This window comes from Podarcis gaigeae (genome assembly GCF_964106915.1).
Source record: "Podarcis gaigeae genome assembly, chromosome: 3".
In the NCBI taxonomy this organism is placed as follows: Eukaryota; Metazoa; Chordata; class Lepidosauria; order Squamata; family Lacertidae; genus Podarcis; species Podarcis gaigeae.
The window spans coordinates 65334770-65351230 of record NC_139680.1 but is presented as its reverse complement, the minus strand read 5'-3'; the positions used below and the strand labels follow the sequence as shown (position 1 = coordinate 65351230).

At 42.5% G+C, this 16461-nt stretch overlaps 2 protein-coding genes across 4 annotated transcripts in view; one reads left to right on the top strand and one right to left on the bottom strand.

Moving 5' to 3' along the window:
- Positions 1 to 16461, bottom strand: part of GINM1 (glycosylated integral membrane protein 1) — a 785919-nt gene that overhangs the window by 35704 nt on the left and 733754 nt on the right. The gene's annotated exons all lie outside the window — the stretch shown is intronic.
- On the top strand, positions 1946 to 16155 carry ZC3H12D (zinc finger CCCH-type containing 12D). Of its 2 annotated transcripts, none has more exons than XM_083731843.1 (6): positions 1946 to 2083; positions 6856 to 7276; positions 9910 to 10049; positions 11608 to 11842; positions 12265 to 12371; positions 13937 to 16155. In XM_083731843.1, exons 2-6 carry the CDS (start codon positions 6975 to 6977, stop codon positions 14965 to 14967), a joined length of 1815 nt encoding a protein of 604 aa, XP_083587969.1. In that variant the 5' UTR covers positions 1946 to 2083; positions 6856 to 6974; the 3' UTR covers positions 14968 to 16155. The 2 variants fall into 2 exon arrangements, with proteins under 2 accessions (XP_083587969.1, XP_083587968.1); XM_083731842.1 differs by lacking the exon at positions 1946 to 2083 and adding an exon at positions 6036 to 6245.

Sequence of the window (16461 nt, the reverse complement as noted above, 5' to 3'; positions counted from 1 at the left end):
CACAAGCTCCCTGTGCCTGAAATACTATATTTTGTAAAGATGTGCTGCCAGTATTTTTGTAGAAAAAATCTTTACAGAAGTGAAGCTTTCCAGGTGAAAGCTATTCCTCCAATATGAGCTTCCCATGCATGACAGACAGTTCCTACCTATTAAAGAGAGAAAACTGTTTTTAGCATTCTAGACCAGACTTCTCCAACCTACTGTCTTCCAGATGTTTTTGGACTACAACACCAAGACAGCGTGGTATAGTGTATAGTGGTGGACTTGTAATCAGGTGAACCGGGTTCGCGTCTCCGCTCCTCCACATGCAGCTGCTGGGTACCTTGGGCTAGTCACACTTCTCTGAAGTCTCTCAGCCCCACTCACCTCACAGAGTGTTTGTTGTGGGGGAGGGAGGGAAAGGAGATGGTTAGCCGCTTTGAGACTCCTTGAGGGGAGTGAAAGGTGGGATATCAAGTCCAGACTCCTCCCCTTCTTCTTCTTCTTCATAATCTCTGACCTTTCGCCTTCCTGCGTAAGGTTGGTGGGAGCTGGGAATCCAGAACATTTGGGTGGTACCAAGACACAAGCAAACGTTTCCAGAAACCACTGCACTCATTCCCCTCAATCCCTTTCTCCTAAAGATCTCTTTTTTGAACTGGAGGGGAAGACTCGCACACCAGTTTACACTCAGATAACACAAAAATGTTAAAACGCTTAAAACAAACAGATTCATCAGGGCAGTCTAGCAGCTAAAAGCCTTCACCTGCCAACTGCCTTCCTAAGCAGACTGGCTTTCTGCCATGTCCTTAACTAGCAGCAGCAAAGGGAGCTGGTGGGTTTTCCTTCAGTGGGAGTTCCAAAAGGGGCTTAATGTACTTCTTCATGAGAAACCAAACCAGCGTAATGCTAGGCCATGACATTTGTAGGGGCTAGGTGTGCACAAGTTAATTTTGCTTCCAAAGTACTGAAATATTCACAATTCCATCTCAAAATATCTTGTAAGGTTTCTCATTTTGCAGCACACTGAAGCCTGGGTTCTTCCACCACTTGATTGCTTCCAACATCTGGGATCCACAGGACTATGCAGTGAGTTTACACAGCTTCTGATATTGCTAGCTGTGGACCTCTTCTTTTCCTCTTGGAGAGTATAGAAAGTGGTCTGTGACCAGTTTTTGTTTTTTAAAGAGGTGCATACTCTAAGGTGCATGGCTATATCTGTAGTGGAGAGCTCTCAATAGTAATAGAAAAAAAAAACAGTGTTAGAAACAGAGATATGAAAGCTAGGAGCTAAATGGCACCTTAAATCTAGGTTATTGGCACAACAGAATGTCTAGGTGCGCTTTTTTATAACAAGAATACAAAGCTGAAAATGAGTGAACTGCAGCTAAAATCTTATGTTTATTTTTCACATAGTCTAGTCCTCCTGCCCACCCCCTTATATTCTTAAGAGGGTCTCTTCTCTAGTCTTCATAGAGTAGCTGGAAGTGGGGAGGCAGAAAAAGCTCCTCCTTTCCTTCCACTCTGCAGTTTTAATCTGAAATCTTAGGTGCAGTACTGCGCCCAGAGCTCAGAAACCACTCACACTAATGAAATTCCTTGTCACAAAAGGCGCCTAGAAAATGGGAGTTTCAAACACTGGGGAAAAACCACGTTTACCATTTTAATTGAATGCTCGAACACAATCAATGAAAAGTTTTTTGTGACACAAAATTCTGTATATGCTTACGCTAAGAAAGGTTGTTCCAATAAAAGATAACGTGCTTTTATAAACCATATCTGTACTTATCACCAAATGGCTATGGCCTTTGTCCTGACACACCCCTCTCCTTGCCTCATTTTGCAAAAGCAAAGTCTAATGAGTTAAATTTTATGAGATGTCCAATTAAGGAAATGAAAATGTTCCCATGAAATGAGTTGCAGTTTGCACATTGCACTTTCAGTTGGCACCAATAACAATGCATCTTGAAAAACAGGCAGCATTTCCTGGAGTGCACAGAATTGCAAATGCACTGTAGCCTGCTGAATGAGCTGCTGGATAACAGCGATGGCCCATCCAGCCTCACATTTTTCTGGTCACTGAGGGAAGGCATTACACTTCATTGTGAGTACCAACTATTTTTTTCAACATGTTTAGCAAATGCACTTGGATGGGTTAGCGAAGCAAAACAGAGCTTAATGTGAACCAGGGTTTGGACCTTGCCCCACTTGTACTCTTTGCCACATATGTCTCCTGCCCTTCCAATATAATCCTTGCAAGCATAGGCAGAGTGCTTTTTACCACTGAGTGGTAGGGAATTGGGGATGAGGTTCTGTAGGTCAAAAGGTCCATCTTCAAGGCACTGTTCTGTCTTGAAGGATTCAAAACTGCATTCTCGTTGCGTGCCATGTCCTTTGGATAACATTACTTCTGATCAGAAAGCTGTTGCTGAAACATATAGGAGGCAAAACCAAATTGTGGCTTTGCACACTTTCAACTGCAAGGGAAAACAGAAAGTGAGAGATACTCATATTTACTTTCCCTGCCTGTAACCTGTGGCATTGTGCCATCGGCAGCTACTGTTCATTAAAGCTAGGAGCTAGATTAATAAAAGGGAGAGAGTTTCAGCTCAAGGTGTTATGTTGCTGTTGTTACAGGAAAAATCCGAGGGCTCCCTTGGACAAAACAAAGACACCAACCAGGATAACTTGGAGCAAAACAGCAGCCTGTAGGCTTGGCCTTTATTGAACTGTTGCAACAGGGTATTCCCCTCACTTGCAGGAGAGAGGAAAAACCCAGAAGAATAGTGTGCAAGGTCTTATAAAAACTTTTGAAATTCCCCTCCTCTAGATCAAGCCCACCCCCAGAAACATCATGCATACATTACAGAAAGGAGGGGTTGAGGGAGGAGTTGTGGTGGTAACATCATGCATACATTACAGAAAGGAGGGGTTGAGGGAGGAGTTGGTGGTAACCTGAGTGTCTTGTCACCTGGCTGGTTCCTCCCTTCCCCCCTTCCCATGAGTCACTTCCAGGAGACAAAGGGGAGTTTGCAGTTTCCTGCCCCCAGAGAGAAGATCTGATCATTGTCCTTTGTTTCAGTCCATGTTGAATCCACTCCCATATGCAAGTTCTTTGTGATCTTGATTGTCTTCTGTCTGGGATCATCAGGGTTGGCATGGGCAGGGCTCCTGTGGATGTGCTGAGACGGTGAAGGGATTATGGCTGACCAGGACTAAGCCACCCCCCTTTGTTAGTTCTTGTCATATGGAGTAAAATAAAAATGGAACAGTGCAAATCCGATGTATGGTTGATTTTCTATGAATTTATAACAGAAATGTGGCGTATGGTGTGTGTGTGTGTGTGTGTGTGTGTGTGTGTGTGTGTGTGTGTGAAGTTTATACAAACAGAATGATTGGGGTGGGGGGGTTCCTGCTACACTGTTGTATTATGCAGCACTATCTACAGTAATTTGAATGCGCACACACACACACCATGCCCTTTAACCAGGAACTTCATTTTCAACAGAAAGGAAGAAAACACTGATGGGAGAGCCAAGGATAGGAAATGGCCATAGAAAGTAACCATTTGTACGTGGATAGCCATGTTAGGCTGTTGCGGACCAAAAAAAGAGTAAAAAATCAAGGGTGTAGCACCATAAAAGTTAACACTTTTATTATTATGGCATAACCCTTGATGGGCAAAAGTGTAAAACATGAGATCCTCATAATCAACAGTAATTGGTAATTGTTTCAGTTAATCTATCCACCCCCTCACTTCACCACCAGCTTGACTGATACATCCTCAATATTAAACATTTATTCTTGCACAGATTGATCTCCCTGATTCAAAGTAATTTTAAGCAGTTAATTTTTGAAGTTCCTCTCTTGACTGATTGGACTGGGTGCTGTCTCAATCACAGCACACACAAACCTAAGCATGGCATTAGGTTTCCCACAGCTCGCCCTCTCCCACATCCCAAGGCTCCAGGTGGGGGGAAAGAGGTTGGCAGGCAGGTGAATCAATTAGATAAAGGCAGAGGCAGAACATATGCTCACGCTGCCCAGGGCAGGGCGCGCTCCCAAGGGGGGTGGGGGGCAAAGGGTGCCCTCCCACATGCCACAGTTCAGGCAGGAGAGTGGCAGGAAAGCTGTTGCTCACTCTCCTGCTCTCTGCAGCTGGGTCAGACATGACCTGGCAACGGAGCTGCTGCAGCCAGGTGCGCCTCACCACGGCTGAGGAGGGCTGCTCTCTGCTGCTGGGTCAGAAGAGCTGCTGCTACTGGGCACGAGGTGTGCTGCCCACTCACCTGCCATTTTGTCACTCCTCTCAGTTATGACACCCAAGGCGGGCTGCACTCACTGCAGCCCCCTTCCTAAGCCTCTAGATAATGGGAAATGGAGTGTAAAATGCTGAGTGAGCAATGCCTATTATGCCCCCAAGGCCAGTTGCATGCCCAGTGGAAGCATTTTTATCCATTTTGGTTCATTCTTTAAATGAGGCAGCTTTTTCTCCAAGGGCTGGAGCAGAGCTGGATGGATTCAGCTCCTCTGCAGTTAGTAATGTGTAGAGGTGCACACACCTGTTGCTATTAGGCATGTGTTAGAAGCCAGGTAGTGAGCTGAGCAGTCTGGTAGCTCTTCCCCCTGCTAGGCTCCGGTTTTGTGCTGGAAACACTACAGGCCAGAAGGAAACCACAGCACACAGCTCGCGTGTGCAAGCCTCTTTGCAAAGAAGATAAGGAGCTCACCCTTTCTGTGTCATCTTGAAGTTGCTTTGGCAACATCTGATGTACTGTTGCAGCTGCTGGCCTAAATCAGACGTCATCCTTTGTCAGAATTGTCAAACAATAACAACAACAACCCTGTAACATTGGGGAGCAATTTTGGTGAAGATACAAGCAGGGCAATGACCCTGTGAATGGTGCTCTGAAAGCAATTGTAGGTCAGTGCAGACATTAGCAGCAATGGCAACTGCCCAATGTAAATAGCAGCTTCAGGGGATTTATATGCATTGGGCATCTGCCATTGCTGCTGGTGCAACCCACCTGCTGGCTGGGGTTTTTTTTACACACACACACATACTCCACCAAACCCTAATGCCTCCCATACTCAAGGTTGCTATTTTAAAAAGAAAAATCAGACTTGCAAGGTCAAAATACGCATTTGACATGTAGTTTGGCTCTCACCCTGTGAGGCTGCCATTTGATAAAGCCTTTGAATAAGTAGCTGCAATCACTATTAGTGTTTAGTTATGCCAGTGTTTCCCAAACTTGTGTTTGTTTTTTATCTACTCCCACCATCCCTAGCTAGCAGAACCAGTGGTCAGCGTTGATGGGAACTGTAGTTCAAAAAAAAGCCGGAGAGAGACCAAAGTTTGGGAAACACTGAGTTATACAATACCTAGAGGTAGGTAGGTATTACATACCGTATTTTTCCATGTATAAGACACCCCCATGTATAAGACGCCCTCTATTTTTAGGGACTCCAAATTAAGAAAACACCCCTCAGCACTACCCGTGTATAAGATGAGCCCCAGTTTTCTTTTCATTGTCTCTTAAATCTTTTTGTTGCTGGTAGTGGTGAGACAAATCTCTAAGATGATGCTGAACAGACAGAATTGCAGTGGCTTCCCCAGAGTGACTCTAGGGCACAATGTCACCACTGTAGCAGCCTGAATTCCATGATAATGCTGGACCCCATCATACAGGTGTTTCCCTCTCAGTCACAAAGCATTGCAGTTGATGAGATTAGGGGTGCATGGTGGCATCATTTGGAGGTAAATCCGCTGCCCCCCCAAATGCCACAAGTAAAGTATTTATCCTGTTTCATAACCTCATCCCTTTCAATTATGAATAGTGGTAGTCATACAAAAAAACAACAACCAAAAAATCCAGCACAGGCCAGCCATCCTCAAAGAAACTGAATAACCACAACAAGCTGGGCAGAATTTGTTTTTGTTTTTCAATGCTTAAAAGATTTGTTAATTACTAAGCACTTGCGGCATTTGAAGCCGCTTCACAAACTAAGAGAGATGATATCTGTATTTTACTAACCACACTGCAGAAGTGCAATCCCTCAGTTACGTTGTTTTGGGATGTTACAATCAGAGATAAGCCTGAGCTGATTGTGCGTATGCACATATGTATAGGCTTGTGCATACGTCACTCTTGCACACCTATTTAGGAACATACCTGCTGTTCTGACGAATATTGGTTGTCCAGAGGGTATATTTAATAAGAGATCATTTGTGCTCAGAATATCAGAAGAAAGGCTGGAGTCTTTTGGTAAGTCAAAGGCAGCTGATATGAACTGAGCTCTGTGCAGCAAGGGTTCTCAAATGTCCTCATGAGCTTTTCTTAACAGAAAACTAAACCTTATGGCCTCCCTTTTGGCTTTAGAAAGGCAACTTACTGTTCATTCTTCTCAAGGTGCAAATTACTCCTCGCTAGTATTAGGAAAAAGGGGGCTGAAGTCTCTAAGAACAGGAATATTTTGGAACTCTGCATCATTTAATCCACATAAAATGTGCATAATTGCACCAGTCAGGAATATCTGTTAGCTCAACAGCAAGCTAGCAACAGGAGGGACACATAAAATAGAATATTTTATTTTTAAAAGTTTAATTGATATATTAATGTTACTTGTAAAATCCTGCCAACATACTGATGTAACTACTCATTTATTATAATTTATAAAAACACTGTCTTTTTAAGAAAGCATACATCAATAAATGGAGGGAATCAGACAAGGCTTCTCCAAGTCCATGACAGCTGCTTATTATCCATTAAATGATACATGGTTCATACTTTGAAGACTAAGGAAGGTTGCTATCTTTAGTATTTACTAAACAACAAATCACTAAATGAGTATTTTCCTTTTGTTTCCTCTCTAAAGCTGAACTGGCTGCGTTGGACCATTGACTGGAAGTCCGCCATCAAACAAGCACACACGAAACCACAGGAGGGTCTCCATTTTTAAAGTGCCCCTGTGAGTTTCCTATCTTTGGAGAAGAAATGGAAGCGCAACAGAGCAAGCTGGAATTTTTCCACAAGTTGGGCTATGGAAAGGAGCAAGTCCGCCAAGTGCTGGAGAAACTAGGTCAAGACGCCTCAGAGAACGATTTGCTACAAGAGTTGGTTCAGGCAGGCAGCAGGCCTCAGGAGCCTGAGAACTGGACGCCAAGTTTTCACCCCACCCCTCCTGCCCATGGATCATGCAGGCCTTTGCCACTTTCCAGACAGTCTACTGAGGAAGGAAATGATCCCTCCAGTGTCTTGAGAGCTATTGTGATTGATGGCAGCAATGTTGCTATGAGGCAAGCATCTTTTTCATTTTGTTATCTCGGCGACTTCTCTGTTTCTTAAGCTTGCCCTGTGGTGCAAGCCAAACCTTGTCCGTAGATATAAGATGGGACACCTGAGGTATGGGAAATGCACTATGGCAGGGGTGTCAAACTCAAATTCATTGGGGGCCGCATCAGCAGTTTAGAACGGCCATCGCCGCTAGAGGGCAGACGTTCTCTGGCTTGTAGGCTGCTGCGCATGCGCTGAAGAGGCGGCTTTCTTGTGTAAAAAAAAAAAGTGAGAATAAAAGGTGAAGGCTGGCGGCCGGTGGCGGCTACACGGGCCACATGACGAGGTCTGGTGGGCCGGATTTGGCCCGCGGGCCTTCTGTTTGACACCCGTGCACTATGGGGTTCAGAGGAGCATCACCCCCATTTCCAAGTGAATCGAATAACTGATTTGCATAATGTTTGGAGCGATGAGAGTGAGGTGATCTGAAAGTTCTTCTCTTGGGATGGTTGATCGATGATGGCACATTCATACAAGCATGTGCCATCAAGAAAGAGATAAGCATGCATGTGTGAACTATCCCATTTGCCTCATTTTCCCAAACTGGCATGCATCTCATCTCTCTCATCCCTTTAAAGTAAGCCATGCAGAAGTTTGCACATGAGGAAGTTGCTGTGCCGCTGACTGCTTTGATGCAAAATTATGTTCTCCAGAAGGAGATAAGAGTTATTTGTTATGGTAACAGGCCTCTATACAAACGGCCGACTTCCTGATGATAAAGCCAGAGGTTGGTTGATGGTGACAGGGAATAGCTGCAAGAGCTTGCATTTAAGGGGAAATGTGAAGAGAGGGATAAACAGATTGGCTTGGCTGTGTCTGCCTCTTAAGCACGCATACAACCAATCTCTTTAGCATGCTAGAATTCTGCTTCCCAAACAGGAACTCCCTAAGAGGTATATCTCTTCTACAGACTTAAATTACAGCATAATCCTAACCATGTCTACTCAGAAGTCAATCCTTCTGAATTCAGTGCAGACTAGCAGGGTTAGGCTTGCAACCTTAGTTCAACAATGATGCAAATTTCCCAAGGATTCCTAGGAATTGCAGTTCTATAAAGTGGACTGGGGATTCCTAACAAAGAAACCTCATCACCTGCTCCAAACTACAATCTCCATGATTCTTTTGAGAAAGCTTGGCAGCACAATTGGCATATAATGGATATTAATTTTATTTTTTTATGGCTAAGTATTCATTTACTCCTTAATTATGCAGATTTTGGCTGTGTCTGCACATCATAATAGACCATAAACCATGGCTTACTGTTCATGAGCCACTTAGCTCCTTCCTGTATTGCTGCATTCATGATACTATAGCACATGAACTGGGCCACTGTGACTTCTGTTTCAGCTACCAACAACCTGCCCCTGTAGTATCGCTGTTAGAGCCACAAACTCCACTACTGGCTTCCCACTATTAACACTTTCCATTTTGCCTTGTCCTTTTTTTATATCTTGTGATGGCTGTTAAATTATCAAATATCCAGGGACAGGAAGCTCTAAAGCAGTTGGTGCCCTCCAAATATTTTGGACTAGGTTGGATACTGTTGCCCTAAACTAAATTAAACTTCTTTGTTTTCATACTCAACAGGCTGCTGAAAGATTAAACAAATGCCAATAAAATCAATGACTCACCTATTTTTATCCTGGTAAACAACTGCAAGGTTTCTTTCTTTTGTGGGTGGAGTTCAGTTTCAGATAAACTCACAGACCTGCGTATGAGAGTCAATGATTTTAGAATTGTTCCTATAGGTAGGCAAGGGAAACAACCTAGGACAACAATCCTGGGGGTGGCAACTCTATGATCATGCAGAATCTCTTTGATAGAGAGGTAATAAGGATGCTGGCTTAGATTAGCATTTAAGTCTGGTGACCATAAAGTCCAGTGCACCTGCCCTGGGAGAGTATGGCCCTGACTGAATCCAGTCAAAAAAGCAACTGAATAGACTCTTGGGCTGTGGCATTGTTTAGGGTGTTTTGTTGGGATTTTTGTTGTTGTTCTTGATGTTAATTTTTGTTTTTAGATCTCATTATGATTTATGTGGGAAATTGTTGAATTTGGTTGTACACTTAATGATGTGTTGTTTGTCACTTTTTGTTATGTTTCTAATTATGTAAATTTGTCATGTTGTCAGCCACTTTGAGCATCATTTTAACTATGGAAAGACATCATACAAATTAAATGATGATGATGGTAGAGGCTGAAGTAAAATTACTTTAGAAATTTCATTCATCCCTGTACTGTACTTGGTTCCATGCCTTGCCTATTTAATATCCTTGCCTATTTAATTTCCTCCATCTACATATATTTCTGAGCTGATTTGCCGTGATAAATAATCTAGCTCTGACTCATCATTCTCCAAGGTGACTTCTGAACAGCAGGGGCATAGAAGGGAAGGAAACAGTCAGCAATAATAGCTGCCTCTGCCCTCACATTTTCATGAGACATACCTACAGAATATCAATGATACAAAATACTAGAACACATGTAAACTGAGCAGATATCATAGGCAGAAACTGTCAAAAAGCAGCAAGACTTTCTGACCCTAAAACATACTTCCTTTCTCTCAGTCTCTCTGTCTTTTCTTTTTTTTTTCCAGTCATGGAAATAAGGAAGTGTTTTCATGCTTGGGAATTCAGCTGGTGGTGGACTGGTTCAAACAGAGAGGTCATCAATATATCAAGGTCTTTGTCCCATCATGGAGAAAGGAACCAAGCCGATTTGATAACCCCATTACAGGTAGGCATGCCTCCCGTACATATTTTAGATATAAAAGCTTGCAAAATATTAGGTCACCATTTTGGCTCTTAGTTCAGACACATCCCACAGGCGTTGGTGCAAACAGGTGTGCTTTGGAAAACTCTGCCAAGGCTGGTCTAGGAGAATAAGATGGGCAAAATAGAGTAGATACAACGGAATTATTTTCTGTTATAAACACAGACTTTGATGTACGGTATTTAAATATTTTTCTTTCAAATTTTTGCTGTATTGCTTAAAGAGTGCAAGAGAGCCAATCACTTTCATTCTGTCTCCCCAACAAAAATGTCTCCTACAAATAGCCTGGCATCTTTTTCTGCCTTGTGTTTCTAACACTAATATTGAGATGTACGAGACTCCAGGTCAATGGCTAGGGTTAGCAGCTCATGAATGAAAACATTCCTTCTTCCCTCTGGCACTGGTAAAAATAAAAAATAAAAAATATCACATTATGTATTTCCATAATTCACATGGATGTTGCAGGTACTCAATAGCTAACACATTAACTAATAACATGAAAACATTAAAGGATGGTTATGGAGGAAGTGATTTTTAGACTACAGAGTGACAAGGGAACCAAGGACCATATTTCCTCATGGACAACCTTCCAGGGGCCACATGCCAGTAGTGGGTTAGTCCAGAAGAAAAAGTCTCAGAGCAATCGATGTGACTCTTGCACAGCCCAAAGCAATATGTTTCTACAAACATACACAAAAACACTTAAGGAAGGTGAAGGTTATGGCTGGAGAATTTCAAGAGCCAGAAAGAGAAGCCAGGAGGGTTGTATTTGATTCAAGAGCTGAAGATCCTCACCCATGTCAGTGGCATTTGTTTCAACCTATCTGTCTATGCTTATCCCTGTAGAAATGAATTCCAACTCATAGTGGAATGTTATGCTTCCCAAAGTTAAGGTCTACTCTACTATGTGAACAGCAAACTATTTTTTAGATTTATATGCATCATCCTCAACTGCACCACTGTAATTCACCTAGTTCTCTTCCTGTCTGTTCCATAAACTGATGACCTGCTTTATTGTCTTGGGACCACAAGCCAACTCACTCTAGTGAAAGGTGATAATGTAGACCTGAATTGTGCTTATTAACTGGTAGATCAGATCACTGATTGTGCAGATTAGAGCAGAGCTCAGGTATTAATCCACCATTTTACTCTGATGACATCACTCCTACCACAAGCCAACTTGAGCTCTTGATTGGTCCAGTTTATTAAGTGCTGAACATGCAAAATTCACATTGTGGAGTTCTGGCCCTCTTTAAATTTAATCAAGTAATTTACAGACCAGTTCACATTCCAGTTACACTGAAATCAATGGAATTAAAATGGATTGAATCCAAATAATTAAATTTAATTTGAGCAGCTGATTCTGCTGTTAGTTACTAATATAGTGACTTGAATGGAGAAACCTTTAAGCACATTTTTGAGGATTCCCTGCATGATTTGTGGTGGTGTTCTTATTCCAAACTTCTGTTTGGGATATTCTTTTTTTTTTTTTGTTTAATTCACTTCTCTTATTTTTACATAGATCAGCATGTTCTTGAAAAACTTGCAAAGGAAGCAATTCTTGTGTACACACCATCCCGCAGAATGAAAGGCAAAAGGCTGGTTTGCTATGATGATCGGTACATAATTAAACTGGCGTATGAGCAAGATGGAATCATTGTTTCCAACGATAACTTTCGGGACCTGCAGAATGAAAATCCTGAGTGGAAATGGTTCATTGAACAGCGACTACTGATGTACTCCTTTGTCAATGACAAGTAAGAGACTGGCCTATTTGCAAATATTATTTCACCTTGGGTCACGTATCTGAGTGAAACTGAACCTTAGTATGGTCAGTTGCAGTTCTCAATACATTAAGGGGGGAAAGTACTTAGCTTTTTGAAAAGGCATCCTTTAAGACATTTTATTGGCATCTGTTCGTACACATATTTGTAACCTTGGCCATAACCAAAAAAGTAACTTAATTGTATGTAGCTATGTTGCCACAGATTGTTAATTCTGCCCATTTTTTATCTAGTTAATACAGCTAGATATAAGATGCTACCTATCTTCCCATCAGTGGAGGAACTGTGTACATGTTGCAAATCTTTTTTGCTAGGAATCCCTTCAGTAAACTTAAAATACAATTCAGAAAATATGGTGATATTTGTCCAATAAACTGCGATCATTTCCTTTTTAGATTTATGCCTCCTGATGATCCCTTAGGCCGGCATGGACCCTCTCTTCACAGCTTTCTCAGCAAAATGCCACAGATTCCCGAGCCAAAATGGCAGCTCTGTCCTTATGGTAGGTTTTGTTTAATGCCATTCACAGTTTTATCTGCCTCCCTAGTGGGATCCACAGGGAGATTAACTTGAGGCTCTAGAGAAAGAACCAAGACATGAGTGTTATTCAGACATTCCAATCTCTCATACAACCAAGGAGAGCAGATGTATACACGCTTGCTCCACTCAAGTTGGAGAGAAATTCCAAAGTGGGGAAACTTCCCTACTCATTTAGACACCACACATTATTTTTGCCTCCATTGCAGACATTTGCCTCCAATTTGTGGAGAATGATGAAAAAAGCAGTGGGGAAATGCACCTAGTGTGCTCATCCCAGCTCTCCCTCATGCAATTCTAATTCCTCTGGTGGGTGATTCATGCACCTGCTTTTCATGTTTTCAGTGTAAAATCCAAATGGGAAACATGTGCATCAACCTCATGCAGAAATGCTCAGGCTCCCTCAACTTCCGGAGCTCACAAATATTTCAACAGAGGTGAAAACAGAAGCACATAAAGCAGGTGTGCAAGCCACAACTTTTTGCCACCTTAAAAACAATTGCAAGTACTCCCCCATTTCATTGCAAAAGACAGCAGGTAGTATGCGATGTAATAGTTACTTTCCCCCACTCTAAATTTGTTTGTCTATTTAAAGTATTTTCACCCTGCTCTTCAGCCCCAAAAAAAAAAGACTCCTAGAGTGGGTTACAGAGGTCAATACTAAGACTGCAAGCCTGACAGTAACAATTACATAAAAGACAGGGCATAAAAAGAAATTTGTATTAAATTTGAATTAGTTTGGTGTTAATTTGTTAAAAATCAAAAATTAATTGGCAAAAGAGAAAGAAAATAAGAAGCAGAGAGAACAAAAGAGTAGAGGAACATAACAAATTCAGACACTAGCTCTTAGTTCTAGATTTCAGCAGGTCATGGAGCTGGATCTAAGCACAGTGGAAGGTTCTGGGGCTTCCTCTCCCTCCAGCTGCTCCTGTGGTTGTTGCTGGTAACTGAAGGGAAGGCTCTCAGCTGGAGGGGTGCTAAAACTCAGTTGGAGGGGTGCTAAAACTGCTGTTTTATCTCCTGCTAGTGACCTTCTAGTGAATCTCACCATACAGATTGAACACGGGGGTTTATTATTGAGCAAAGCATTATGATACGCTTCTGCATGTCTTCCAAGTGAAACAATAGCCTGTGGTTTGAAACCCACATTTCAAATGTTGTACCTTCTTTGCATAGCAGGAATTACCACACAGTGTGAGAAATATACATGCCACATTCTCACTGCACATGCAAAACTATCCTCAAGTTAGGAGAAGCATGCTGTTCTGACAATGACCATAAAGGGGCTGAATGGCCCTTCTGATACAAAGATGAAGTATCAGAATACTCTGGGCATACCCAGGGCAGCCAATAACATGAGTTTCTGAAAAACATACCATTCTTTCTTAATATTAATTGTTCTATAAACTGATAAGCTCAAAAGCATCCAACAGGCTTTTATCTGCTGTGCAGGCATGCTTCCACGACCCTGTGTTGTATCCCACTGAACATGTATTTAGCAAATTATCTGCTCCGTCCCCCCCCCCCCAGGCAAGAAATGCACATATGGCATCAAGTGCAAATATTATCACCCAGAAAGACTGACTTGGGACCATCGCTCTGTAGCTGATGAGCTCAGAGCTAAGACAAAGATCAACTCACTTGCTCAGAGGACAGAAGAAGAGAAGACAAGAGCAAACCCAGTAAAGAACAGAGATGGGAATACATCACATTTACCTGGTCTCACCGGTGGTAGTGTTATTGGCAGGAGAAGCTCAGCACACAGCTTGGCAACATTTCACAGTAATCCCCAACAGTGGGAAGGAGAAGACAACAGGGATGCAACAAGTGACTGGACAAACATACATCAAGGCAACTGGCAGCCTGAATCAACTGAATTACAACAAGATCAGGCAGGGGCCATGTCAAAGCAACTGACTGCATTGTCTCTCAGTGCCAGCAAATACTCTGGAAATACTCTTGCTGGACCTGGTAAATATGAAGACATAGTGGGTGACCCACGTAGGGATCATTATCTTAAATACAACCAGACTTCATCTCTGTCTCCTCACAGTATGTGCTGGGATTGCCCTTGCTTACAAATATGTAATTTTCAAGGATGTTACAGAATGCAAACAGCAGCAGTGTCAGTCCCGACCTCACAAACACCTTCTAGTTTGCTAAGGGATGGCTTGAAGGACCAACATGAAGGACAACATAGCTCTATGGTTTCTTTGGCTGAGTCATCTTCAGGCTACAAGGATGGAGATATGAAATATCCTGGAAATCTGCAGACCAAATCTTACAACCCATTATTTTTCATGGATTCCAGCTCATTCAACACACTAGACCATTACACACATTCTTCTGGTACTGAGGCCCAGCAGAATTTGACTCTGCAGTCACTTCCTAGAGAGCAAGCAAATGTCCAGCAAGCACAGTACTTTGGTTTCCCATATAATGCGGCAGAGGAAACTGTGTCCTCCTCCTACACCGATATTGTAGATGCGACACACTTAATGCCATTCGTTCAATGGCATGGGACCCTACATAGCAGATCTCCTAACAGAAAACCATGGTAGAGAGAAAGAAAGGAGTTAATGGCCTATTCAAAGACTCCAGTATTCACCTTCATGCTCAACCTGAACAAGTCTCTCAGTGGAAAGTAGTATTTATATGCTGGCCTTGAGATTTGTTTGTATTCTACATCCCCTACCTTCCGCATGATTTCTCTTCTGCCATCATTGCAAGCAACATCCTGACCTTCACTCCCTCCAGCCAGTTTGTGTTGTTCTTTCCAGAGACTACTCACATGCCACACTTCCCAAAAATCTTTTCCTAGATCAGTGTTCTTCAACCATGCATCCCTAGACTACAACTCCCAACATCCTTGACCATTGGCAAAACTGGCTGGGGATGTTTTGAATTGTAAGCCAGAGACTTAAGGTTGAAGAACTCTGTTCTAGATCACCACCACAACCTCCTCTGTTACAATCTGTTTAAATTCCAGTTAACCCCTTCTCCACAAACAAATCCATCTTTATCAAATCCATCTTTCAGCTTTTTCTTATCTGTGTCCAAGGTCCGTGTAGAGCTTATCCTTACCAAGGTTATACTGGTGTTACATTAGTGTGATAAAGATGTGGATGAAAAATATATACAGCTAAATATTTGAGGATGTGTTGTTGGGCAATGCTGATAGGGGTGCAGGCCCATGCGGGGGGGGCAGCAGGGTACACTTGCCCCAGGCCTTGGGGGACACTGCCAGGGACTGGTTGCTTTTTTTGTTTGAGTGTGTAACTTTATTCTAAAAAGACTCCTGTCCTGGGCCTCAGACAAGCTCTGCATGGGCCTGCAGGTGGGGGCCCTCTCTGGCATGTCCAAGTAATGTTTAGAAATGCACTTCAGTATGCTTTGCGTAGAATACACGTGCTCAACTGGGCAAACAAGGTGGATGCTTGAGTGGCATCTGTGACGAGAAGCAACTTTTGCCAACTTTGACTGGTGCTCCAGTTGTGGCATTTTGACACAGTTTGTAATGTCCAGGTTAGATTATTATAATGTAGTATATATCAGACTGCCTCTGAAATGGTTTTTTGAAACTGCAGCTGGTCCAAAATATAGTAGCAGCTCTTTTGCTCCATTTAAAAATGTTTTTATATATTCTTCTTGCATTGTTTTAGCAGTTTATGTATATACTGCCTTGAAGACCAATTGGTAGAGGGGTGGGCTAGAAATCTTTTTAATTAAATAAACAAACCAGCAACACACCCCTTGTGTATTTCATTTGACTCAGATACTCTGAGATATGTGGTGATAGATATATATCAAAGTATCTCCATCTTTTAAAAAGCTTTCAAAATAGCTGGGGCTGTAGGGAGGAAAGCGATCCAGAATGAGACTGGACCACAGAGGAGAGGAGGGGAGATTAATTTTTCCCCTCAGAGTGTGTCCTTACTAAAAACATAATAGCTTGGATTCAGCTAACCCAATGTTTTAACAGAAGCCAGCATAAGTCACAGGTCTCAGTCCTGCCCCTCCCCCATGACTAATATTGCAAAAGCTTTGGAGAGAGA